Below are 27,372 nucleotides of genomic sequence, written 5' to 3'. Positions count from 1 at the left end.
GAAACTAGAGACCATCATGTTAAACAAAATAAGTTCAACTCAGAAGGTTAAAGTTGTATTTTTTTGCTCATATGTGGAAACTAGAGAGGAAAAAGGAAAACAAAGGTGGGGGTGGATCACCTAAAAAGTCAAAGGGAGATCAGTAGAGGAGAAGGATCCAAGGGGTAGCAGGCAGAGGGAGGTGGGAAATGCTGGGGAGTGATTTTGGTCAGATTATATTGATACAGTGTGTAACTGCTGTTACAAATAACAGCAGTTCGCATCAATATGTACAACTATAATGCACCAATGAAAACATGGAGGAAAAATTTTTTTAAATTAAATAAAAAGAAAGGAGGGTTCCTGAACCTCGATTGAAGGATGATGTGAATGGCTGTGGATATATTTTGAGTGGTTAGCAGCAGGAGAGCCGAAGCCAGTCATTTTAAAAGACTTTCTTTCCTCAATGAATGCAGATCACCTACTAAAAGGAAGGTGAGAGAAGGTCAAGGTTTGGAATTGTCTATGAGAAAGTGGCAGAGCCAAAGATAAGCAAACAGTTTCATGGGCTCACATGAGGTCCCAGGCGACCTGGAGACCGTGAAGTTACAGTGGTGAATTTCCTTCTGCAGTGGTCAGTCACCCAATCAGAAGGTGCTAGATACAAAGATTAAAAGTTGAGAGGTGGGGAGAGCTGGAAAACACTGAACCAGGTCTGCGTGTCCCACATCAGGGAACTGTGTAATTAGGGGAACCCCAGGACCACCGTAGAGCTCTCATGGTGGAGAGCCAGCATTTGGGTACCTGCTGTACAGAGGGCTGGGAAAACCATATTAGCCAAATAATCAGGTGAGGAAGACAGACTCCTCTGTTTCAGTGCCCTAGAGAGCTGATCATCAGCAGATCAAAGTCAACCTCCAGATGAGGGGAGGGGAGGAAGAGAAAGGAGCAGGCCAGGGAAAGAAAGCAGTCAGTGTGCATGCCCAGGGGCCAGACAGCACATGAGGTGGAGGATCTTCCAGGTACAGAATGGCAGGTGTGCAGTGGTGCAGGTAATGAGAGACAGGGGAGAGGGAGTCTGACCGGTGACGTGAGGCCTTCTCACTCCATCTGCCACCTCTTACCTCACTTTCAAATGTTCTCTCTCTCTGACCTCTGTGCTGAATCTTTAAATAATTTCTCTGTACCTATCTTCCAGTTCCCAATTTTCTGTTACCAATTTATTTTAAGGTTTCAGTTGTTTTATCTTCATTTTTAGAAGTTCTTGAATTTTTATCAAATCTGCTTAGTTTGGGTTTTATAATCTTTTATTCCTTGCTCATCTTTCAGAAATATTTCTTTACCCACAGTAAATATATCTGTGGTTGCTTTATCTTCTGTGTATAATAATTCCAGTATCTAAAGGGCTTTGCTGGTCCAACTCTGCTGCCTTTCGTATCCTTGGGTGCAGTGCGTAGTACATGGTCCACCCTCAAAGTACATATTACATGAATGAAGATACATGGAAACTGCTAGAGGAACAAGACTAAGCAAAATACAGAAAAATTAGATAGAGTGGAGTACTGTATGTCATACAATGAAAACATAAGCAGAGAGCTATAAGAACAAAGGCCATGCCGATGTCCCTGCTTGGGAAAGAGAAATGGTATGTGTCATCTTTGGTATTCAATAAGTTGTTTCCAAAAGGACATATTCTCAGCATAAATAAAGTTTTACTAGGTATCTTCTTGGCTTCTGTTGAAGAATAGAACAGTTATGCTTTATGAGAAGCAGCACTTCATCTGAATTCATGACTTAAATGATATTTAAAGGTGTGTTGCAGTGTCACAGACTTAGACGTGTTTTATTCTGTTGAGTTCAAGTTTATTACTGGTCTGGACATCTAATGAAGAAAATGTTTGAGAATGCAGTTCTCTCTCATCTTCCCACAGCACACCAGCTCTTGGTCTCAAATATCACCTGCTAAGAACAGCCAGGCCCAGGAGCTTGCATGGTGCTTGAGGTCTCTAAATACAGGATTCCGGAAGCAGGAGAGAGCACCGTCAGGACCCCTCATAATTCTTCTTCAGAGTGTTTCCTAAAACAATTCCTAGTAATTAGATAGTGTTGACTGTGGGTCAGGTACCATTTCAAGTGTTTTATATATTTAATGAATGTCAGAATTAAATTTCTGACCCAATTTTGCTTAAATTTTTACTCTCTAGAGTCAGTTTTATCGTCATTATAAGGTTAGGTCTAATGGTCACCAGCACATGTGCCTTCAAGCACCTCCTTATCTCTGTGGGCCTGGAGTGTGCTCATTACACAGGGGACCTTCCATGTGCCAGAGACTAGGTTTCATTTAACTCAAGCCTCGACACGAGAAACCTTGAAATGGGCAGTTATCACCACCTTCACAAAAACATTTTAGACTCAACTTATAAAACTATAATCTATTGAGAGAAATTATGATTTTTATTATTGGTTAAACCTTAACTGTGACATAAAACTTAATAATGGACACCTGCACCTATTTTATAATTCCATTCATTATGACCATTTTCATGGCATGAAAGTCTTTAGCTGTCCCACTTGAACAGATTTTTTTAAAAAGCACCTCTACTTAAGCCTATATCTCTATTTTCCTATGAGAAATGAAAGCATTATCTGAAGTTTACATTTAGAGTAGTAAATATACTTGCCATATTTCATAGCTACAGTTTAAGTATGATTTCTTATTTTAACACTCAGGTATAATACTATAGTTAAATATCACTAAATATAGTGATATCTGGTATATCACTATAGTTAAATGTGATAATATATAATGAAATTCTCAGGACCTACAACTGTGTGTGTATACACACTCAATGCAGATTACAGAGAGATTAAAGCTATTCTAAATTATTTTGATTATTTAACATTTTGTACATATACCACAAGAAAAAGTATATTAAGATTTTCACATCACACATTATTTCACATTCATATCCATTTTAACTTAAACCAATATATTAATGAACAATTTAAATCATACCTCTATATTAATAATTTATAACTGTGGCCTCTTAGCAAAATGCCTTTATTATCTTCAGATGTTATTTGTTTTGATTAACTTAATTACTAGAGCAAAAGCTCCTTCAGTTACACATTTTTAAATTACAGAAAGAAGTATTTTGGCACCCATCTTTCGTCACGCCTGCCAGTGCCCTCCTTTGTAACTGTAATTGGATCCTATGTGTCAGACAGCAAGAGAGCAGCACAGCAGTAGCTCTCTTGGAAGATAACACCCATTATTAGAGTCACAGTAAAGAATTCAAAATGATATACAGTGACTATAGTACCTGAAACAGGCAGTGGAATTTCTGAAAAATGAAAAAGAGGCCCAGTGTGGCGTGTTCCTGTCTATGGGCAAAGTCTCTTAACTTGGAACCAGACCTGAAGTTCCATTTCCGCAGATTTCATCTTCAAACTGCCAGTAACATCCTGGTACCTCTAAAAGCATTGCTTTTCTCTTTTGACCTGAGGCTTGAAGCAGAGGTGTTTGGCTGGGTTGGGGTTTCTCTGCTGCTGGACATTTTTCTGAACATCTGTGTTTAGATCCATAGCCCGATGTCTACAGAGAAGAAACTCTTCCCAAAGGATGACTCTCAAGAAGGGTCAAACCAACTTTAATAAGACCCATATTCCAAGGTCCTATTTTGCATTAATCAAGTGTATTGACAGGTACAGAAGCACTGTATAATAAAGAAAACTGGTACAGTCTCATAACTCAGTACTGAGCTTCCCATCTAGGAATCAGCTGGATAGGTACTTGAGAACAAAGCCCTGACATTCAGGTTTAAATTGAAAGAAAATGAGGAATCAGACAAAGAAAGCCAACCAAATTAATTCACTCTCTTCTCCTCTCTGCTTTGTGAGTGGAATTCAGAGAAATTCTGTCCCAGAAAATGTTGGGAAGCCCTCATGAAACAATTGCTTTGGTGCTTACAAATGTATACATTTTGGTGTTGACATAAATGTGTACATTTATGTGTTTGTGTTCAAACACAGACAGTATTCATTGCCGAGCTCCTCGCGTTCCTGTGGGCTTCAGAAAGTTTTCCATGAATGCTCTCCATTCTTTATGTGTTCAAGAAGACCCCTACCTAAACGCCCTCTTCCTGGAGAAGACAACCAGACTCAGTACGAAGACCAGCTGTGCACTGCTCAGCCCCACCCCATCCACATGCCCTGCCTCTCAAGAAGCTGCACTGGACAAACATGGTGATCTGGAGGTGAGACTGAGTCACTTTACAGTTATGATCACATACCCATGTCAAGCTGTTAGAAGAATTTAGTAAAGAAGAACTTGGAGCAGCTGGACTTACCAGGCTTTTTTGTTCCTGCTTTCCTCCCCTAGTAAGAAAGATATCAGAATTCAAGAATCTGGAATCCTAATCTTCGTTCTGCCCTGTAATCACCGTACCTCTGCATGTCTTAGGTTCTCATGTGTATCACAGTTGTGCTGAATTAGGATGCCTCTCTGACCTCTCCTTTCTCTACAATTGAGTTCATTTCCTTGACTAGATCATCCAGATAATGATTTACTGAACAAACATCCATCAAATGACTGTCAGATACCTGCTAGTCACCTACAGTTTGAACAAGTCCAATAGAATTTGTGCCCTGAGGGGTTTGCAGAAGAGTGGAGGTGACAGATCTTTAAACAAGAAATTATGACAAGTTACAAACAACAAATTGGTTTACCATCCTGTTGCCAGAGCATAGAGTAGTGCCTGACGCATCTTTGTACTTAGTACATTTGCCAAATGAATGAATAATATTTAAAATGATGAAACGGGCTGGAGAGATAGCTCAGTCGGTAGAGTGCTTGCCTTGCAAGCACAAGGCCCTGGGTTCGATCCCCAGCACCGCAAAAAAAAAAAAAAAAAAAAAAAAAAAAGATGAAATTAGTGAAAATATGAGTATTCACATTGCATTTATTATGCAAAAGGAAAGAATACAAAGGTTTATTTTGTAGGATAAAAATAGATTTTACAAAAGAGGTAGTGTGTGCATGGGGCCTTAAAGAATGAAATCATTTTTGATGGAGAAGGGTAGAGAAGATATTCTAGTTTAAAAGAACAGCATGAGCTGAAGACCAGGTAGTTCAGCATAAGGAGAGGGAAGAGAATCTCAGGCAAAAAGAACAGCCTGAGTGAAGGTACAGTGCTCAGAAGGGGCGTGGAGATGGAAGAGCTGGATGAAGTACAGCTGAAACAGTGTCAGGGATGGCGGTTCAGGATGAGGCAGGAAAGGCGAACAGAGAATGTGATTCGTGCAGTATTGCAAACCACTTTAAGTAGCTTGAAGAAGTTATTAGAAAGAAATGACATGATCTGATTTTCATTTTAGAAAGGTCACTCTATCTTGTCTTTGTGGAATGTACTGAGGGGTCAGCTGCGGAGACTCTTAGAGTCTGTGGTAGTGATCATAGCTCCAAAATAACACAAATGGCTAAGAAGTTTGTGGTCATACTAATAGGGGTAAAGCAAACACCCAAGGATTAGGAGGCTAAAGGATGGTAAGACCTTCTGTGTAGACCAATAGGTAGTTATTCGTGTCTAGAACTCAGCAGAAGTCAGGCTGAGGATTAAATGTGTGGATTACTTGCATACAGGTCACAGTCCTAGTTCTGGTTTACGTACAGTCATGTTACCATCCTGGGAGGGTGTAGAGGCAGAAGAGAAAAGGGTCAAGGATGGACTGTCCACATTTCAGAGGAAAGAGGGCAGGGAAGAATGTTGAGACGCTTGCTTAGAGAGGAGGAGAACCAGTTCAGTCAAGGCACCTAAGATAAACAATTTGAAAGAGTGTCTTAAGATGTCAACTCCATTCTCCCTCCCTGAGGGAGGAGGTCCACAGCCCTGCAGCTCCAGCCCCTGCTCTCTGCCACACACATCGTCCTGTAACACTGAAGGGTTTGTGCCCACCCTGCACTACCACGCGGGGCGGTGCTCAGAGCCTTCACTTCCTTGCCGCAATTGTTCCCTTAACTCAGGCACCCTCCACCTCTCTTCTCTGACCTGACTTTTTCTCGTCCTTCTCACTCACCTCAGATCTCACTGCTTTCAGACTTCCTTGAACCTCTTACACTCTAATCCTAACACAGTGCCTAAATTTGTAGTTTTTCAACATTTGTTTTGGTACTTAATTAACCTAAGACTCTAAATCATTTCATTGGTCTCCTAGTTGGTTTCTTATTTCTGTTCTCCCCAGCCAGAGCATTTTGTATAGATATAAAGTGGCAATTTTCCTAAGGCACTGTATCAGCCAAAGTTATGGTTCAATAATTTATTGGGGTATAATTATCATGCAGTAAGCTAAACATATTTAAAGTTTATAAATTTCTTCTTTAACCCAGGGATATTTGATTTCTAAGTTTCTAAATATTTAGAGTTTCTTCTAGGTATTTTGTTAGTTGTTTCTAATTCAACTTCATGTGATCAGAGAACTCAATATATAGCTTCAGGCTTTTAAAGCTTATTGAGATTTATGGCCTGTCTTATTGGACAGATCATATGGACTTGCAAACTTAAAAAAAAAAAAACATTTCCTGCCATCGTTGGTGTAGAGCTTTGTGAATGTCCATTAGGTTAAGGTGACTGATAAGGTTGTCTTCTAGACCCTTCTGATGTTTTGTCTGTTTAATCAGTCACTGAGAGAAAGATGTTAATACCTCCAAATAAGAGTTAGATTTGTCTATTTCTTTTTAAAATTCTGTCAGGTTTGGGAGACCTCAAAGTAAGACATGTTCAAATTGCTATGTTGTACAAATATATTCTCTTTGTCTATTCATTTATTGAGAAAGTTAAATCTAGACATTGTAAAACTGAACTTATAACTCATGATTATTTACATGTGCTTATCACACACATATTTGTGTGGGTACATCTGTACATATGTGAAAGCATGTGTATATTTGTATCTGTCTACGCATCTATCTGTATAAGCCACACTTTGTCTTAAGTTCAGTGATGATAGGAATCATGACTTCCACTTACATATCTCTCCAGGGTCTTAATACAGCCCAGTGTGAACAGTAGGTACCAGTATACATTGATGTACACAGAATTGACATATAAAGCCGATAAGTGGGAGTTTTTGCAGGACTGTTGAATACAAACTATAAAAAACTGAAATAGTGATTGAATTGAGAAGGACTAATTTGGCATGCTGCATGGAACGAGCAGGGAGGGAACAAGGCTGGGGGCAGAGAAACCCAGCACAATCTACTTTCTAGAATCTGCAGGACTCTTCAGCTTTCTATTTAAGAACATTTTTCTCCTTGAGATATGCATTTTAAAATCATTATCAATTAGGCTTCTTTTAGATCATAGTATTTGATTTGTTTTAAAAGTTACCATCTTTAACAAAACTCTACGCAACTGGAAGATTGCAGTCTGTGTCTCCTGGACTGTTGGGAAAGGGGCTTCAGAGACATACAGTGACTCCAGTCGGATTTGTTTCATTGACTTTTAAGATTTTGTTCAGTTGAAAATTTTCATACTTACCATTAAAATAGGCAGCTATTATATATGAGTTTATACATCCCAATTTTGAGATTTAGATTCCGCATCTTATGAATATTTTCATCAGAAAGTCACTGTCATTCTGAATTGTCCTAGTTTACATATTGTTAAATTTTAAGATGATTTTATTACATATAGAACAAGACCTTCTCATGTGTAAAATGAAAGTCAGTGGGAAAATATTTAATGAAAATTCACCTTTAAAGAATGCTTTTATGTAAATATAGTGGCTTGCACTTTAGAATCCCATAAATCTAATTTCCTACTAGGGACTTATTAGTATTCTTAACAGAACCTTTTACCAACTAAATAGAACTGGGCCATATGCAAATTAGGAATATTTTAGAAGAGGTTATTTTCATCTACCAATTTTCTGTTTCTTTTAATCATTATTAAGACATTAAGCCACATTCAATTTAGAAAAACAAAGGCATGCCATGTGCAGTGGTGCACACCTCTAATCCCAGCAACTCGGGAGGCTGAGGCAGGAGGATCACAAGTTCAAGGACAGCCTGAGCAACTCAGTGAGGCTGTAAGCAACTTAGTGAGACCTTGTCTTCAAATAAAAAATAAAAAGGTGGGGATGTGGCTAGTGGCAAAGTACCTCTGGATTTAAAAAAAAAAAAAAAAAAAGGGCATTGCTTTTGCTTCAATTCTTGTGCCTAGTTTTTCCTTTCACTCAACAGCATTGATTAAGTACTTCCTCAAGGACTGCCACTGTGAGGTGCTGGCATACAGAGACAGCTCCTAGAAGGTCTTCTCGAGGAGCCTGTTATCAGGTGGGAGGCAAGACTTTTAATGAATGAAGTGTTATCATAACAGAGTCTGAACACGATATGGTAAGATCAACAACAGTGAGATAGGGCAAGGAAAGGAAAGGAACAGGACAAGCTCTGCAGAGAAAGTGATCCTTGAACTGAGTTTTAAAGGATAGGAAGATTGAAAAAAAGAAAGGAGTTCCTAGTAGAGGTAGCAATACGTTTCTTGAATTGTCTAATACTTGGGATACACCAGCAGTTTTTTCCTAACCTCCAAATGGTGAAAGAGGGAGGAAAGGCTTTTAGTGTCAAAGAAAATGTTCTCTTCTTTAATATCCCAGAGCCTGAAAGTGATGACGAGCGCCTATAATGTGCATTATGAAGTGTGTTGCAGTGTACAGTGTGAGATTCGATCAATAGTGATTACATGTTTCTGCATTCTCTTCCCTTCTGGGATCTTCAAATGATATGGTCTTCCTTTTGCCCTCTCTCACCTAGTTATGCTTCTAATTTCATGAACTCAGTCTCTTCAAAATAATTTTCTTTCTTACCTAGGTTCAGATGAAAGTATTTGAGAGCAAGACCTGGAACTGAGTATTGATAACAGTTTGCATCTAGATATTCAGGCCAGGTCTATAATTCATAGATTCAGTAGACATTCCTTGACCAGGTCTAACTTAAGTTTTAGTTTCTTATAATTTCTTCAGTCTGTTCTATTTGTAATCAATTGCTTGTGTCTGTTCTATTTCATGCTGTATTCTAGGTGCTTTGTGGCATTAATAACTAAAATGGATAAAGATTCCTGACCTTGCAGAACTTACATTTTAGTAATTGTCACAACACCTCTGAAAGATTTTTCTTCCATATGGACAAAGGATTTGTTAAAATTATGCTGCTGCCTAAAGTACTGAGTTTCTTTAATGGGCTCCCTGTAGACACAGGGAGAAGAAGACATTTCTTATTCCAGGGGAAAAGGCTTTTTTGTAGCTGAGGGTTCTATAAGGATAGGCCAGTAAGATATGGCAAATTTTCACTAGTTTATCTTGTAAAAGATGAAAGTTTGAAGGTACTAAAAATATGGTGGTTTCGGAGACAGATAAGTGGGTGAAGGGAGAAATATTTAAAGACAAGTTATTTGAAGCTCTCCTTGCCTTGTGTTTTAGTGAGGAGAGGGAGAAGGCAGCCACCAAATGACTAAGGCATCAATTATAGCTTGGATGTGCTTTAAATAGAACATAGAAGCATAGTAAGAAAACAGAAGGACTAAATAGGGAAGAATTCTGTTATGTCATTAAAAACCCTATTTATTAAAACTGCAATGGATCTTAAACAGAGTATTTTCAGTTTTATTTTTTGATTATAGTTCTTATTTGTTACTTTATAGATGCTGTACCTACTCCCTCAGAAAAAAGCCCATCTCTGCAGACAAATGTGAGTTGGACAAGAAATCAGAGAATACCATTACAAGTACTATAGCAGAGAACCCCCTGCAAACACGGCAGGCGGCTTTGCCAGCATTTTGGTCATCGAGTAAAGAAGAGTTTATCAGTCCCAATGAAAGGATATCAAAGTCAGACTCTACTTTCTATGACCAGTCCTCTGTAGAGACACTCTATGTCTCTCCCTCATTCAAAACATGTCACCCCGCAAAGGAGATTGTAATCAACAAGGACCTTCAGAAACCAGTGCAGGCCAGCGTCATTCAGAAGCATGATGCAGACCTCAAGACCCCAACCACATGGGGTGAGTCCACCAGCAAACACGGCTTTTCGAAGCTCTCCTTGTGAAGCATTCTTTTACCTTTCTCTCCTTTTGCCTCCTTTTTTGTTCCCTCCTTTCACTCTTCATCAGTGATACTAAAATATAAATACTGTAAACATCCGTCTCAGTTGGAAAAATACCCCTCTTATTAAAGGGCTAGTAGATAATTTATCTTTGTGGGTTACAAGTATTTGGCTATATTTCCATAAATTCTGAGTAATTTTGGTATAAACCAAATTAGAAAGAACTAGCATTAACCAAGAACTTCCCATTGGATATTTAGGTCACTTATTAAGAGACTACATGTAAAAGAATTGGTTACAGTGTATATGTATGGCACACTTTTTTAAAAGGCCTTTTTGTAAAGGTATAAGAGATATTATCCTTTTCCTGACTGTACAAAACAGTGAGAGGGTTGCGATATTGTTTAGACTGAGTGATGAAGGACAGAGGCAGTTGGGATGCCAGGTTGTTGGCTCTCAGTTATTAAATCCTGCAATATACAATTATACTTTCTTTTATAAAGTTAATTAGCAAAAGAATAATTTGTTTGCTCATGCATTTTTCAAAGACTAAGACTATAATGATTACCATCTCATATAAATTCAAAGCTTTCAATATAAATCTTTTAAACTGACTCAAACACAGATCAGAAGTACATATAAATACAAATAATGGAAGTTACCATGTTGAGGTTAAAGATTTTTACCTTGTTTCTAATAAGGTCATTGAATAATAAAGATTCTCCTAGATTCTAAAGATTCTTCAAGAACATTTTGGTATTGAATAGCCTAACAGTAGTAAACACTATTCTTAATTGTCACCAAATAAACTTTTTTGCTGAAACTGTTGATATGGAAACCAGTTAGTACTGATTATGATATCTGTGATCTCCTATATGCATGACTGTCTTCTGGGAAGGTGTTACTTTTGGTTCATTACTTTCATGAATACTACAAATAGATAGTTTAAAGTACCTTTTTGGCTACTGTCTGTACCATATGCAGTTAATAAAATTTAGCAAGAGTCCTCTAAAACCAGTTAGCAAGGATGACTTTTGCTTCTGGCTATAATGAAATAGGATAGTATTAGTCTAACCCTGCCACTAAAATTAACTTTAAACACTGGAAAATTAGTAAAAGCTAGTGTAAGTCCTCAGAAGACAACCAAGAAAGAAAATATATATAATGGGTCAAGATCTCAAGGGAAGGACATTGAGAGGAATTCTACATTCACCCTAGTCCCCATCCCACCTTGGGTCCCCGGCCAGGGTTTTCCCCAGTCTCATTGGGTCTGGGTGACAGAATTGGAGTTTGGGGCTTCTCAGTTGTCAGGGTCTGAAGAGACCCGTATTCTAGAGAATAGGGAATCACAGAAAAATCTAAACGCTTTTGTGTGATTGCCTACTGTTAAGATGCATATGTTCTAGAAGAGATGCCAAAAAAAAAGTAATGTGAAACCACTTCTTAGAAACCAAGTGGAGATTCTGATCATCTTATGATGCGAGGAGACAGAGATTAGAATTCAGGATATGCCAAATGGAGGCACCCTGGTTAATACTCCATGTTTTCAATTAGTACCTTTGACAAGCTATACTTAAGAAAATCAGAACTACACTCTAGCAGTAAGGACAAACCAGAAATAAGACAGCCCTCACAAATAGTAAAATCTGACTTCAGCTATAGCAGTGATTGACTCATATTCCATCTGCTTTCTGGAAGACAATCCCTTTCTTAAGAGCTTCTATAATCTTTCATGAAAAATATTTTGGCATTCAACAATACCAGGTATAACAGGAAACGAACAAATCACCAGAAATATGGGAGAAAAACACAACAGAAACAGATCCATAGATAATCTATATTCTAAAGTTATAAGGTAGCTACTTTAAAATAATGATGATTAATATGATCAAGAAAACTGAAAACGTTTGAGAATTTCTTCAGATTACTAGTATCTGTTTTTAAAAAGATGAAAATATTAGAGCTGAAAAACAGTAGCTGAAGTTAAGACCCTGAGGGTCCTTTGCAGTTTATATGACCTATGATATTAAAAGAGAGAGTTCAGTGCTGGCAGAGAAGCTGGCCAGTTATGAAGGAAATCCTAAAAGGGAAGGAGGCTCAGACCTGGTGATCCCCATAAATTGTGTATGTATTCTGCCCAATCCTTGACTAAACTACACATGGAGGGGGAACCCAGTGAGTCTGACTAAATAAACAAGCCTGCAGGAACCTAGAAGAACTGAGAAGGTGACAGTTTGATGAATCCAGCCAAGTTATTTTTTTACTAGAACAAAAATCATTCTTCAGAAAGACTGTCACAGAAGCAAGAGACTCTACAGTATGTCCAAATGTCCAGTATAAAATTTAAAAATCACTAGACTTTTGAAGAGTTAGGAGAACATGATTTGTAATGAAGATATACAAAGTCAATAGAAACTGACCTTTTGATGATTCAGATATTGTAATTAGCAGTCAAGCTCATAAAGCAGCTATTAAAAATGTATCCAGGGACTGGGGATGTAGCTCAGTAGTAGAGCGCTTGACTAGCATGTGTAAAGCACTGGGTTTGATCCTCAGAACCACATAAAGATAAATAAATAAAATAAAGGTACAACTACAACTAAAAAATATTTTGAAAAAATGTATTCAGGGACTTACCGTACTCACAATAAATGAACAGACAAGGGAATCTCAGACAGAAACTACTTTTAAAGAACCAAAGGGATGTTCTAGAAATGAAAAATAAATAATTAAAATTTAAAATTTGCTGGAGATGCCTAACAGCAAATTGGAAATGAAGGAAGAAAGAATAAGTGAATTGGAAGATAGAGCAATAGGAATTATCTAATCTGAAAATAGAAAGGAGAAATTTTTAAAAATAAACAGAGACTCAGAGTCTAATGGGACAATATCAAGCAGTCTGACACTGGTGTAATTGGAGTTCCAGAAAAAAAATAGATATGGGCAGAAAATTTATTTGAAGAGATAATGACCAAAACTTCCCAAATTTGTGGAAGAAACAAAATTTCAGATTCAAAACACTCAAGCAGGATATATACAAAGAAAACTATACACAGGCACATTACAACTGAACAGTTGAATTCCAGAGGTAAAATCTCAAAAGCAGTAATAAAAAAATGTGCTACTACATATAAAGAACAATATGTATGATGCCTGACTCTTCATCATAAGTCATACATACCAGGACATAATGAAAAGCCTTCTTACAATGTTAAAAGACAAAATCTATTCACCTGGAATTCTGTATCTAGCAAAAGGATGAAGTTAGGTGAAGAAATGACATATGTAAATAAATGAGAACTTAACTAATGATCATGGAATCCACACTACAAAAAATAATATGGAAAATTTTCAGAAAAATAGGAAATTATATTGAATAGTAACTTGTATCTACAAATAAAAATGATAAGCAATATAAATGATAAATATATGGATAAATATAAAAAGTACATAAAACTGTTTAAAGCAAAAATTATACTACTGTATTTTGGGATTTAAAACATGTAGATATGACTTAACAACATTGCACAAAGAATGGGGGAGTTTAAAATAATACAATATTAGCTGTGATTCATGATATAAGTTAAACATGCATATTTAATCACACTTTTTTAAGAAAGAAAAGATAGAATAGCTAAGTTCCTATTGAGGAATTAATATGGAATACTAAAAATATATTTGATTAACAGAAAAGAGAGAAGGAAAAGAGGAACTGAAAAGCAGACAAATAGAAAGCAAATATAAAATAGAAGACCTAAACCTAACCATTTTAATAATCATATTAAATGTAAGTGGAATAAATAGCTAATTAAAAGAAAAATACTTTCAGTCTTGATAGAAAAGTGAGACCCAACTATATGCTCTCTGTAGGGGAAGTACTTTAAATACAAACACATAAATTGACTGAAAGTAAAAGGATTAAAATTTATACACTATGCAAGCAGCACGAGAAAGCAAGAGTGACTATGTTAACATCAGACAAAAGAGACTTCAAGACAAGGATTATTGCTAAAGGTAAAAAGGAGTTGTTTCATGTTGACAAGCCAAGCACATCAGTAATATGTGGAAACTGAGTGCATACGTACCCAATAACAGCCTTAAAACTGACAGAATTATAGAGAGAAGTAGTCAAATCCACAATCATAATTAAAGATTTTTAACCCTTTCAGAAATTGAGAGAACAATTAGACACAAAAATCTGTAACATAGGAAAATGAATAACACTACTAAAATTGTTAATAACTTCTTTGACATCTATAAAACACTACATCCAACCACTGCGGGGTACATTCTTTTTCAAATGCAAAATGAACGTTCACTGAAAGATCATGTACTGCATCATAAAAAAAAGGTAATAAGGATGCTAACACACCATAAGACCCGGTGGGGGAGGGAAGATTAGACAAAGGGGAATGAAGGGAAGGGAGGGAGATGGGAAGAGGAAAGACAGTAGGATGAATTGGATATCACTTTCCTATGTTCATATATGAATACACGACCAGTGTAACTCCACATCATGTACAACCACAGGAATGGGAAGTTATACTCCACGTATGCATGGTATGTCAAGATAATTCTACTGTCATGTGTATCTAAAAAGAACAAATTAAAATAGTCATTTTACAGAAAAAAGGTAAATATGTTTCAAAAGATTATAATATTAAAGTATATGTTCTTTAACCACAATGGAAGTAAACTAGAAATTGATTAAAAAAAAATCTATAATTGGAAATGTAGCCTATACTTTGACCACAGAGGATGAGGTAGAGGGAAATAGCTAGGGGTCCTGGTGAAGCATGACCTGCGCAAGAAGGGCTGGAGTTGAGAACCAAAGAGAAGGATCTACCTCATCTCAAGAACCTGTAAAGAAGGAGGAGAGGGATGTATCAGATGTGAGGGAAGGGATTGATTGTTATTTTTTGTTTTTGAAAATTAAGATGCATTTATGTGCCCTGTACTGTAATTAAGGGCCTCAGTTTCTTATTGTCAGAAGTCATCTGCCGATCCTGAGAGGTTTGGAGTGGAAGTCATCTGCCGATCCTGAGAGGTTTGGAGTGGCACAGAAGCCATGGAATGAGTGGCGAAAATTTAGAATAACTGCTGTAGAAAACGGGAGAAGGAGCTGGTGAGACCAATGGGCTGAGGGCAGTAACTTGCGCCTCATGGTTTGCAGAGTTCTTTGCTCTTCTCTAGGAGTGCCAAGAAGCCTGGGCCTAGGAACGAGGAGGCTGGTATTCAAATCACAGACGCTTAGGACAGGGTTGGTCAACTAGTCTGTGGACCAAAGCTGACCACTGCCCATATTGTTGTTTGGCTAAGTCATCTTCTGCGACTTTTGTGCTACAAGGGCAAAATTGAGGACAGTAGTTGCAACAGAGACCGTAATGGCCCACAGAGCCCAAAATATTTTCTACCTGGTCCTTTACAGAAAAGCTTGGCCTGGATTACATGTCAGCAGATGAGGCAGAAGTCATAGCAGCTTGGGCAAGAAAGAGGTTGAAGTAACAGCTATTGGGGATCTAGACTGGGCAAGAAAGGAGGCAGAGCCAGGTGGCCTTGATAGAGGGAGAGAAAATAAAATGATCTTCAGATCTGTTGCCTCAGAAAGGCCAAGTATACATGTATTAAAAGGAATTGCAGGTCTGGAAGTGAGCGGAAGGAAAGCCACCCTGGAAAACAAGGCTTCAGAGTGCTGACTCCAGGTGATGGAAGGTCATGGTGGTTGAAGAATTCAAGAAACAATGAGGCTGGGATGGATGGCTAGACTCTGTGGACCGTCCCTTGGGATGATGGAGAGCAGAGAATAGTGCCTATCTTTTGATTTTGTCTTAAGAAGTAATTTGTTCATATGAAGGGTCCAGGTCTGACATTATTAACTCATTAAGCTGGAAAATTTTCAAAACACTGACCTGGTCATATTTAGTGGATCTCAAATATAAGGAGACTGTGGAAGGCAGTCACCTAGTATGCCCAGGAGCAGGCTTGCTGCCGCAACTGCATTTGACAGCCTACTACTTCTTCTCAATTTCAGTTATTTGTCTTTGGCTCAAGCTGTTATTTTAAGTCATTAGATACTTTATACTAAAAAGGAAAAAAAAGAAGCTAGTAGGTGCTGAAGCTAGACGTGGTAGCAAACAACAACTTCCATCACATTCTCGGAAGCCTCAGCTACGGAAGTGAGTCAGTCTACACTTGACGCTTTCCAGTTTTTTTGGAGGGAATAAACTCTGTTCTGTACTCTCACGTGAGACAGTGTGAGTGTTCCTGTGCTTCTGCAGGATGGTCTCCTGGTAGTTGTGCCTGTAGCTCTTTTTCAGTTCACCCTTGCTAGTGAAAGAAACCAAACATTATGCACACACAAAAGACCTGTCAGCCAGGCTCTTCATTTGCATCTGGAAAAGGCTCCACAGCCAGAACAATTAACAGTTTTCCTAGAAGAAAGGAGGAGATGGGTAGAAAACCATTCTGTGGTGTACCAACTAAGGCTCAGCTGCTGGCCAGACTGGCCAGGAAGCACCTACAGAGCAGGGGGGCAGGCAGCTTCAGTCCCACCCCAGGGACTCCTGCCTGCCAGCACACTAGGAAAAAGATGCCAGCTTTTTTTAATGTAGAAACCAAATTGACTTTGTAGATAAGTGAGAAAACTCATCTTCAATCCAATAATCCATTTTTCCCAATAAAAATTTGACATAAGTGATTTAGAAGCTTCTTTAATCTATTCCTCTTATGTAGCTTATTTGTAATATTAAAATTATTAGATGTTACACTTTTTACAAAATTGAGATCTAAATCACATTCTATAAGATGCACCCATTTAAGCTGTATAATTTAGTATTTTTGGTGTATTTTTAGAATTGTGCAGTCATCACCAGTAATTTCAGAATATTTTCATCACCTCAAAAGGTCCTACACCATTATTGACAGTCACTCCCCATACCTGTTCCCCTCCCCCCAACTCATGGCAACCACCAATCTACTTCTTGTTTCTGTTATGCCTGTGCTGTCATTTCATGAATGCAGTCATTCATGCACTCTGGCCTTTTTGTCTGGTTTCCTTTGCTAAGCATACTATGAAGTTCATCCATACCACAGAATATCTCAGTACTTCACTCATTTTTATGTCCATTGTCCACACCTACACATTTCGTTTATCCATTATCAACTGATGGAAATTGGGCTTGTTTCCACTTTGTAGCATTATAAATAATTCTGTGGTGAACATTTATGTACAATGTTACATTTTTAGCCACAGAACAAAATTAGAATAATTGGTATTATACTTAACTTGATAGTCATTGCATTCAGCTAGAACACTGAAAGAGATTAATTGGGGAATTTTTAAAAGCCCTCTATTGTACAGTGAACTGTTTAAAGTATTTTTCCAGCCAGGAGCTTGTTGTGTTCAAAAAACTTTATATTTACAGCAAACAAGGGTTTTTAAATAATTCTATAAGTTTATTCATTGTTTCAGTTTTGGAGCACAGTTCTTCTAAATGCCCTTTAAATCTAACACTGTAATATCTTAATCGGTCCAATATTATTTAAAAGTCAAAGCTAACACATCAGCATTTGGAACGAATTGCTCAGTGCCATCCTCCAGCCGGCGCGGCAGCAGGCCTGCGGACGTTGCACGGGGAGATGGTAAAATGCAGCATCCTTGCTTCTTACTTGCGGTATTTGCTGCGTGTCCACTGTTGAGTGGACTCCATGAAAAGGATGAAGTTTAGCAAGATGCCCAGGACACTTCTGCAGGAGGCAGGGAAGGGGGACCAAATGGTGCAGAGATGCATCCTGAGAGCAGTGTGACATGTGGGTTGCAGCCATGGAGTGTTTGGAAACAAAAGTAAATTGGTGTGCAGCAATTAGAGACAAGTGGCTTCAGAAGCACGAGCGAGCTGCAGCCTGGGAATCGAGCTGCAGAAGTACAGACGAGGCCAAGCCATTCAGGCAGTAGTTGTGACCACGAAGGAAGAGAAAGGCGAACCCAGAGTGGAAAACAGTGGTTCTCCAAGTTCAGCCTCAGAGACCTGGAGGCTGGTTAAAATTCAGGTTTCTGAACCCAGGCCTCAGTGTCTATTTTTGTAGGTCTGAGATACAAAACCTCATTTCAAACAAGTTCCCAGATGCCACTGCTACATTCCAGAACCACTGACATAAAGTTAAATACCAGGGTTTTTAGTTGTAGCATGTATACATCTGTTTTAGTCAGCTTTTCCACTGCTGTGACTAAAGGATCGGACTAGAACAATGTTAAAGGAGGAAAGGCTTATTTGAGGCCTCACAGGTTCAGAGGTCTTAGTCCAGAGAAGACTGGCTCCATTCCTCAGGGCTCCAGGTGAGGCAGAACATCATGGCAGAAGAGCGTGGCAGAGGGAAACTGCTCACATCATCAGGAAGCAGAGAGAATCTCCATTCCCCAGATATAAAATATATACCCCATAGCCACACCCCAATTCGTCTCCTCCAGCCACACCTGACCATTTCAATTAATCCCATCAGGGATTAATTCACTGATTGGGTTAAGATTCTTACAACTCAATCATTTCTCCTCTGAACCGTCCTGCATTGTCTCACATATAAGCTTTTGGGGGACACCTCACATCCAAACCATAACAATAGCACTATATTAATATTTAGCTCAAATATTGTCCTCTTGACCTACGTTTTAGAAGTTTCTTCTTCAATTCTTTCTGACCAGAGTGAATGAAAGTTCTCCTATTTCTAGAAGTTTTTTGGTACTCTAGCAAATATTTTTTTTTAATTTATTTTGAGGGGGAACCAGGGATTGAACTCAGAGCCACATCCCCAGCCCTATTTTGAATTTTATTCAGAGACAGGGTCTTACTGAGTTGCTTAGCACCTTGCTTTTGCTGAGGATGGCTTTGAACTCACAATCCTCCTGCCTCAGCCTCCCGAGCTGCTGGGATGACAGGCATGCACCACGGTGCCCAGCAAAAATGTTTTAGTTCCTAGAATCTTGCGGTCTATTCAAGGACATATAGGTCTGCCACCTAATGCGTGAAATACCCTGCAGAGTCATTCAGTCTGCATGTGAACTCTGTGTCAAGAAACACCATTTCTCAAAGCAGCATGCTTCATGCATGAAAAACCATGATGATTAGAAAGCTTTCTTTTATAAAAATTGGACTAAAACCTGTTTTCCTATACCTTTTATCTGTTGATCACAGTTCTAACAGGCACAATAGGATAAACAGAAGTATTGCTAAGGTTTTGCAACTCTCTTCCAACATAGTCTGTCATTCTTTCTCCCACATTCTGCTTCGTATAAGGATTAGTGAATCTGCCAACCATTCCTTATGAATAGGATGTCAAGTGCACTCATCATCCTGGTTGCCTGCCTTATAAATTTTACATCCAGAATTTAACATAATTCTCTATTAGAGTAAAAATAATACTAAGATAGTAGAATGGTATGGAAGTTGAGTCTACTGGTTAAGATCATACACTTTAAGAGTTACTTGTATTGGAATCCTGTTTCTACTTCTTTTTAGTCTTGTGATCTTGGGAAATATTTCTAGCCTCTTTTGAGATTCCTTTGCCTTATATTTAAAATGGTATTATATATCCTATTCCACATCAGTGCTTTATTAGTCTGTGTTCTGTTGATATAACAAAATACTTAAGGCTGGATACTTTATCAATAAAAAAGGTTTATTTAGCTCACAGTTTAGAATACTTAAGAGCGCAGCACCAGCATCTGCTTGACTCTGGTACAGTCCCCTTGGCAACTTTACAACACGATGGATGGGATCGTTGCAGGGACACATGTGAAAGGGAAAGATAACATACTGAGACAAGAAGCCAGAGAAGAATTCTGGGGTCAGCCTTTCTCTTTCATAACAACTCACTCTTCTGGAACTGACCTGGGTCCTATGAGAACCACATTAATCCCCTCCAAGGGCAGCGTTGCCCATGACCTGACCACCTCCCACTAGGCCCCACCTCTTAAAGGTTCTACCCCCTTTTAACATCAACACACTGGGGATCACGCTTCCAGCACCTGAATCTGTGGGAGAGAAATCACATTCAAACCATAGCAGGTGCTAAATAAAGAGAATTAGAAAACATTTATTTGAAAAGCAGTTAAATCCTTAGACGCGACCTTGTCAAAGAGGTGAATGATTACCCTGAATACCTATCACCCATCCAGCTGCTGGCAGTCTGGAGAGAGTCCATGAAGTGAGAGATGCTAGGGGCAGCTGAGGGCGAGGGTACCATGACCAAACCTCAGGAGCAAGTGGCCCCAAGCCAACTGGGTGCTGAGCCTTGGCCCCTCCTCCCTCCTGGTTCCATGCACTCTGGTGGCTGGACCTTTACCTCCAGGAGGAAGAAGTTCTCTCAGAAGAACCCAACTGACCTTGGAGGAAAGAACCAAAGGTGCTGACAGTAGTAGTTCCCCAGCAAGTAACCAGCGCAGTGGCCCTTCCCCAGGCTCCTCGCTCTTTCTCCAAGCTCCCTTTCAGCTGCTTAACCCTTTATTGTTCGTAAAAGTGCCGGACATCTGAAACAGCCTCCCACGGCACAGTGAGGCCAAACAGAAAAGTAACTCGGAGGAAGCAAGATATGCTATGAAGAGAAAGCGAGACTTTTTAAAAAAACTTACCTTTATGTCCTTAAAGAGATAAAATGTGGTTTATCCATAAAACATGAGCAGGGGGTTATAAGAATTTCTGAGGAAAAAAATAGGTCTTGGAAATTAAAAATATAATAGCAGAAATGAAAAACTCAGTGGTGGGATTGGAAGCTAAAGTTGACAAAAATCTCCAAGAAAGTGGAGCAAAGAAACAAAGGTAGGGAAAACAGGAAAGAAAAAAATAGGAAAATTAGACCAGTTTCAGAGGTCTGACGTCAAACAAGAGGAGGTTCAGAAAGAACAGAGAAAATAAGTGCGATTAAATTATTGAAGAAAATTTTTTTGAAGCTGAAGGAAACGAGTTGCCAGTTGAAAGTCCCACCACCACTTGCCCTCAGTGAATGAAAATCGTCTCACTCCCGGGCACAGCCCTGGGGCCTCAGAACCCAGCCACACAGAGGAGATTCCCTGACACCTCAGAGACAAAGGGATTTAGACACAAAATCAGAACTAGAACATTCCAACTCCTGAAGAGCAACGCTGGGAAGAAGATGATGATGAAGTGTGGCCTTCAGGATTCTGAAAGCAAAGGATTTCTGCCCTGGGATTCTTTGTTAGGTGGGCAGACACTTTCAGACGGGCAAGGTCCCCGGCCTTTGCCTCTCGTGCATCCTTTTCAGTGACTCCTAGAGCTCATGCTCCTCTGCAATTAGGCTCAAGGAGAACGAGAAAGACATGGGGTACACGGAGCAGGGAGCCAGCACAGGTGACAGCTGCGATCTGGACACAAAGCACACTCAGTGCACCGTGCAGCGGTGTGACTCAGGACACGCGTACTTGAGACGTCCCTCACTGACATGCCCACTGGCTCGAAGCGTCTTTTTAACCCAAGGACAGAACGTCTGCTGGATTAGCCTGACCTAGATTCCTAAGTGTGCCTGGCTTGTCTTGACCAGGCGCTGATGAAGTTCCTGCTTCCTTCTTGTGTCCCGCTGCTACTCCAGCTGAGAATACTTGTTTCATCCCCGAAAAAGTTTCTTATGACTGGCATTTTGCGTGAGAAATGGAGATGGGCCATGGAGTGCTTTGAAAATGGCAAATAAATAGAGAGTAAGCCACCTGCCCTGACCATATTTTTATAGAGTTTCAATTTAGTTTAGCAGAGACATGAATATGAATAAAATAATAAAGATAATCATGTGTGCTAGGAGGTGAGCGTCTGTTTCCCTGTTCTATGATGTGCAGTGAAGAAGTCTTTTTAAAGTAACAGGTTCAGAGTGAGTAGCAAAGACTTGAGAAACAGATTCTGCCAGTTTGTACCATGTATCTATAAAGGCGTGCAAATAGATTTTGCAAGAAGAAAAAGTTGTGTTTAGGAATGTTTAGGAAACACTTGAGTAAGATACTGGAGAGTTCTCAGAATTTTAAACGTGCTAATGGACATTGTTAATCTCCTCACGGGAGTCACAATGTGCAAGAACTCAGTCCTGTTGGACTAGGAAGCCCTGTTTTCACAAAATGTCCAACATCTTAAGGAACACACTGTGTCTCAGAATGGTTTGGGAAATAAGGATTTATAATGAAATGTAAGAGGAAGCATCTAACATGATTTTGCATGAAAGGAAGTCAACTTTTTCTCAAATCTTTAATTTTATGGAAAACAGTTTGAGAATATTTGTTTCTTATAGTTTCCTGATGAGGAAAATTACCATTTCTGTGTGTGAAAGTATTCTGGATATCAAATAGGTTGGATTCCAGTCTTGACTATATTTGACCATAAGAGAAAAAGATTAATTTCTCTAAATTTTGTATACTTATAGTAGCTGGTAGTTCATTTTGCCACCATCATCTCTGCAGGGGTAAAAAAGATGAAGGGCTAAGTTCCAACTTTTTTACACTTCCTACTTTAATAGCCGCTTAAAATGCTGTCAGTCAGTGAAAGAGGTTTAGTACCTTCTCTGATGAAGTTTACAGTTGTATAAAAATGTGTTGGGCAGGATTCGTCAAGACGAATGTTGATAATTCTATTTATGTTTATTTCCATGGTATTATTGTATCTATCCCAACAATACATACATACATACATAGTAGAATTTCTCAGTTCCCTGCTTTGGATTTTTAAGGCTTATATGAATATTTAACATTTGAAATTCTAAGTAGTTTATACTGAGACTTTCTAGGTAGGCTTTGGCATTATAGAATTATTCTAGCTATTACTCCTGTTTGTATATTACATATCTTTCTCATTTATGCATTTTAGTTCCAACTACCTCTGAGGGAACATCTTCCTTTTCTACTTTATCCACGTCACCTCCTGACTTGGGCCCTCCAGAGAAGTCAGTTCATTGCGTACCCCCAAACTTGCCTGGATCTTCCTTCTGGACTTGGTCCCACCAGCAGTCACCTTCTGCCCCCCTGCAACATAAAGACAAGACAGCCAAGGCCCAACACCATTCTGCTCCCAGGGGTGCACTGTTTCCCAATGAAGAGGAAAATGACAACCTCCATCTACTGGACATCCTTCCAGATAATTCTGATTCTGCTAAAAAGAAGACAAAACCTATTTCCAGCAGTAACTGGGTAGAGTTTTCTGCCCAAAATGTAGACCACTTCCCCTCTGTGCCCAGTTCTGGTTTTCAGCCAACCACAGACTTGCCTGAGGACCCCGAAGCAAACAATTCCATTAAAGTTCTTCTGGGGGAGGTTAAAGGGGCAGTAGTTAGACTTCACGAAGATCTGAGCATGGTGATACAAGAACTCAGTGTCATCAGTAGCCATCTCATGAGCATGAGTGGGGGTGGGCTGCAAACCAGCAGATCTCTGCAGGACCCACAGTCTTCTGAGGGCAGTTCAGATCAAATCTAATCATTTCAACTGACATTTTGATAGAACTCGGTGGTTCCATGTATCAAAAATTTATGTTAGCATTTTCTAGATTCCCATTACCATGGGCAAAAAGGAATGGTTTAATTTTTCCTTGCTGGGTTTATTAACAAGTATCTTTCAAACCAATAAATTCATTTGGGTCATTTATTTTTTCAAGAGAAAGAAGTCACTTGGATAATTTCAGATTTAGATACTAGTTCATTTGAAACTGAAAAGAATTTCTTTACCTCAAAATTAGGTAAGCATTAGGGAAAGTTGTGGCAAGACTTCAAAGTGAAAATAACTCTTTAAGAGCTTTTGGATAAGTGAGTGGTCAGAAGCCTCCCCTTATCCAGCTGTCTGAGCTCCACTGTTACCACACCTCTGCTGTGACCTGGGAGGCCCGGATTTGGAGCATACCTTCCACATGTTCCCTTGCAAGTTTCAAGTCCTACAAACCAAGGGCCAGAAAGCTCCCTTTTCTTCTTTCAGATGTCACAGTGTTGAGAGCTAAGTTGAGAAAAGTAGGATGTGGGACAGGTCCTTGTGGTTAATATACATTTCAAAGTGAATTCAAGCACGTACTTTTTTCTTCTTCTAGTTCAGAAAATAAATTTGATTTTTTTCACCTTATGTATATCTTTTTAATTCATTAAGACAGTATTTCAAATAGAAATGTCTCAATTATTTATGACAAAATGACCTAGTTTGGGGATTCTAGACTAGTGATTCCCAACCCTGCTGCACATTAGAATCACCACAGAAGCTTTGATTTTGTCTAATATTTGAAACAATAGTGCAATAGGCCCTGCGTTCCCATCAACAATTACCAACTCAAGGCTAAAATAATCCCTGATCATTTTAAAGAAACATGGAATATTTTTAGACTATACTAATGCCTGGGTCCTTCTCCCAGTAACACAGAAACTGGTTTTCATCATGCATATCAGGTCAGGCATCGTGGGAACCAGCAGTGCAAAGACCCCAAGATGATGGGAGGATATGTGGCAAGGATCCCAGAGTGGCTGGAGTGAAGTGAACAGGGGGACAGTATTAGGAGATTTGGGGTCATAGAGCAAAGAGCAGGCATGGTACCAGATGATATGGGCTCTTGAAGATTTGACCTTCTGTGAATTAAGAATTATAGTGGGTTTAGGGTACACAATGACATGCTATGATATATATTCTAAATGATCCCTGGCTTTGGCAGGGGAAGTGGTGCAAGGGACAGGGAGTGAGGCAAGTAAACCACTTAGAAAGATATCGCAAGCATCCAGAGAGGAGCTGATACTTAAGAAATGGGGAGGGCATCATGAAGGTGAGCAGGATTAGCTTTGGGATTCAAGGAGTCAAGGATGCAGTCAAGGCATAGGACAGAGAAACTAAAATTCAAGATGATACCCCCACAACTGAGTTGAAGAAGGCTACGGGTAGAGAAAATTTTGATCTTCCCTTTGGGATTTGTTAATTTCAGGTATTTTTTACTAGCCAGCTGGACCTAGATGTGAAAGTTGTGTTTCAGAGAGGTCTACAGTGGAAGCTGGGAGTTAGTGTCTGGTTGTTATTTAAAGCTGTGTGACTTGATGAAGTCACTACAGAAGTGAGGATCATAGTGGAGAGAAGTTGAAGAACCAATTAAGGAGGCTGAGGAAAGCCACCACTGAGGTAGGAGCAAAACAGTGTGTGGCATTTGGAAGCCAAGACTGCACAGTTGAACACTGAACTCCGTGTTCCCTTCTCCTAGATTCACTAGTTGTTGACGTTTTTCCCATGTTTGATTTAGCTCCTCTCTTGCTAAACATGTTTATGTCCATAAACACATTGTATATAGGCATACATCCATACAGATGCACAAACATATTTTGCCAAGCCATTTGAAAATAAGTTTCAGACATTGTAACATTTCACCACCAAATACTTCAACATATCACATGAATAAGGGCAATTGTTTTCCAACCTACCTTCCAGTTAAATAATTCTCTCTTCAACTGTGTCTAGTCTATTGTAAAATCATCCCATCTGGTTTTTAATTCAGTTATTTTATTATTCATTTCTAGAATTCTTCATGATTCTTTCAAAATTTGTTGTATTTTCTTTTTTGTGGGGGTGGGTACAGGGGATTGAACTCAAAACCACTCAACCACTGAGCCACATCCCCAGCCCTGTTTTGTACTTTATTTAGGGACAGGGTCTCACTGAGTTGCTTAGTACCTCAAGTTTCTGGAGCTGGCTTTGAACTCTCAACCCTCCCATCTCAGCCTCCCAAGCTGCTGGGATTACAGGTGTGCACCACTGTGCCCAGCTACTGTATTTTCATAGGTTAGAACTTCTTGCAGGTATGTTCAAGCATATCTTTATGAGGTGAGTACAGTAAGAATTCTTCCTAGTAAGAATAACTTGAGAGTATTCTTCTAGCAAACTAGTAAGAATCATTTAATTATTTTTTATTCATTTAAATCTATACATTTTCTTTTGCATGACTGTATCCCACAAAGTTTTAAAAATTGAGATATAATTCACATAATATGAAAACTACCCTTTTGGTTATGCAATTTGGTAGTTTTAACATATTTATAACATTGAGGAGCCATCACCACTACCTAATTTCAGAACATCTTCATCACCACAAAAAGATATCCCAGCAGAGCATGATGGCACACACCTTAATGCCAGCAGTTTGGGAGGCTGAGGCAGGAGGATCACGAGTTCAAAGTCAGCCTCAGCATCTTAGTAAGATCCCATCTCTAAATAAAGTATAAAAAAGGGCTGGGGATGTTGCTCAGTGGTTGCGTGCCCCTGGGTTAAATCCCCTGGTACAAAAAAAAAAAAAAAATCCCATACTTGTTAACAGCCTCTCTGCCTTCCTCCTTCCTCCAAGTCCCTGGAAACTATAAATTTACTGTCTCTTGCCATGAATTTACTTGCTTTAGGTTTTTCATATAAATGAAATTGTACAACATGGATTTTTGTGTCTGAGTTATTTCATTTAGCACAATATTTTTGAGGTTCGGCCATGTTTTAGCACATATCAAAACTTCATTCCTTTTTATGGATGAATAATATCTATTGTACAAATGACCATGTTTTGTTTATTCATTCATAAGCTGATGGACATTTGGGTTCTTTACAATTTTTTGTGTCATGAACATTTGTGTATTTCAGTTCTCGTAGGTGCATACCTCAGGGTGGAATCATAGGTCAGAATGGTGGTTAGCTCTTGTAAGTTTTTGAGGAACTGCCAAAATATTTTTTCCAGTGGTTGCACCATTTTACAGTAACTTCTGACATATAATATTTTCATTGTCCTTTGGCTCCAAATATATTCTAATTCCTATCATAAAGAATTGTAGAAGTATATTTCCAAATTTCCAGGCACACCGTACTCTCTGATGAACTAATAACACCTTAAGTTTTTGAGGGTCTGTATTTGTTATCTGTTGTTTCAACTGGTTTATGCTTATGGTGTGATATTTCCTTGTGAGCCTTTATTTTTAACTACGTGTTTGTCATGATACTTGAAAAATTATTTGTATGAATAACACAAGAACCTGTTTTTTGTTTCTGCCAAGTGCCTGGTGTACCACCATAATGCTTAAGTAAATCAAGAGCATGGCTTGAAGTTCTCTAGAATTCCCAGGTTAATCCCTGACATTATGAGACTTAAATTTCTCATTGGGTATTCATTTACATTCATTCTCACTGGATAGCCATTGGGTATAGCTTTATTGTAAGGAGTGTTTATGTTAGATGTCTTCACACTTGTGTGGAGTGACGTCTGTTCCTATTGTCTTTCAAAGCCACCCAAATGGAAGTTTGAATATATTAAACTCAACCTTTAG

General features: G+C 38.9%; 1 protein-coding gene across 1 annotated transcript in view; it reads left to right on the top strand.

Annotated features, from left to right (window-relative positions):
- Positions 1-23,618, top strand: part of Enthd1 (ENTH domain containing 1) — a 116,707-nt gene extending 93,089 nt beyond the window's left edge. The window contains 3 exon segments of the mRNA XM_047551786.1: positions 9,675-9,722; positions 9,725-10,033; positions 22,929-23,618. Of these exon segments, the coding sequence (XP_047407742.1) occupies positions 9,675-9,722; positions 9,725-10,033; positions 22,929-23,533 (962 nt within the window). The 3' untranslated portion in view covers positions 23,534-23,618.
- Positions 23,619-27,372: the final 3,754 nt, after the last annotated feature.

Source organism: Sciurus carolinensis, chromosome 4, assembly GCF_902686445.1.
Source record: "Sciurus carolinensis chromosome 4, mSciCar1.2, whole genome shotgun sequence".
Classification (NCBI taxonomy): Eukaryota; Metazoa; Chordata; class Mammalia; order Rodentia; family Sciuridae; genus Sciurus; species Sciurus carolinensis.
Note: the sequence above shows the minus strand (reverse complement) of the source record. Positions and strands in the feature narration are given on the sequence as shown.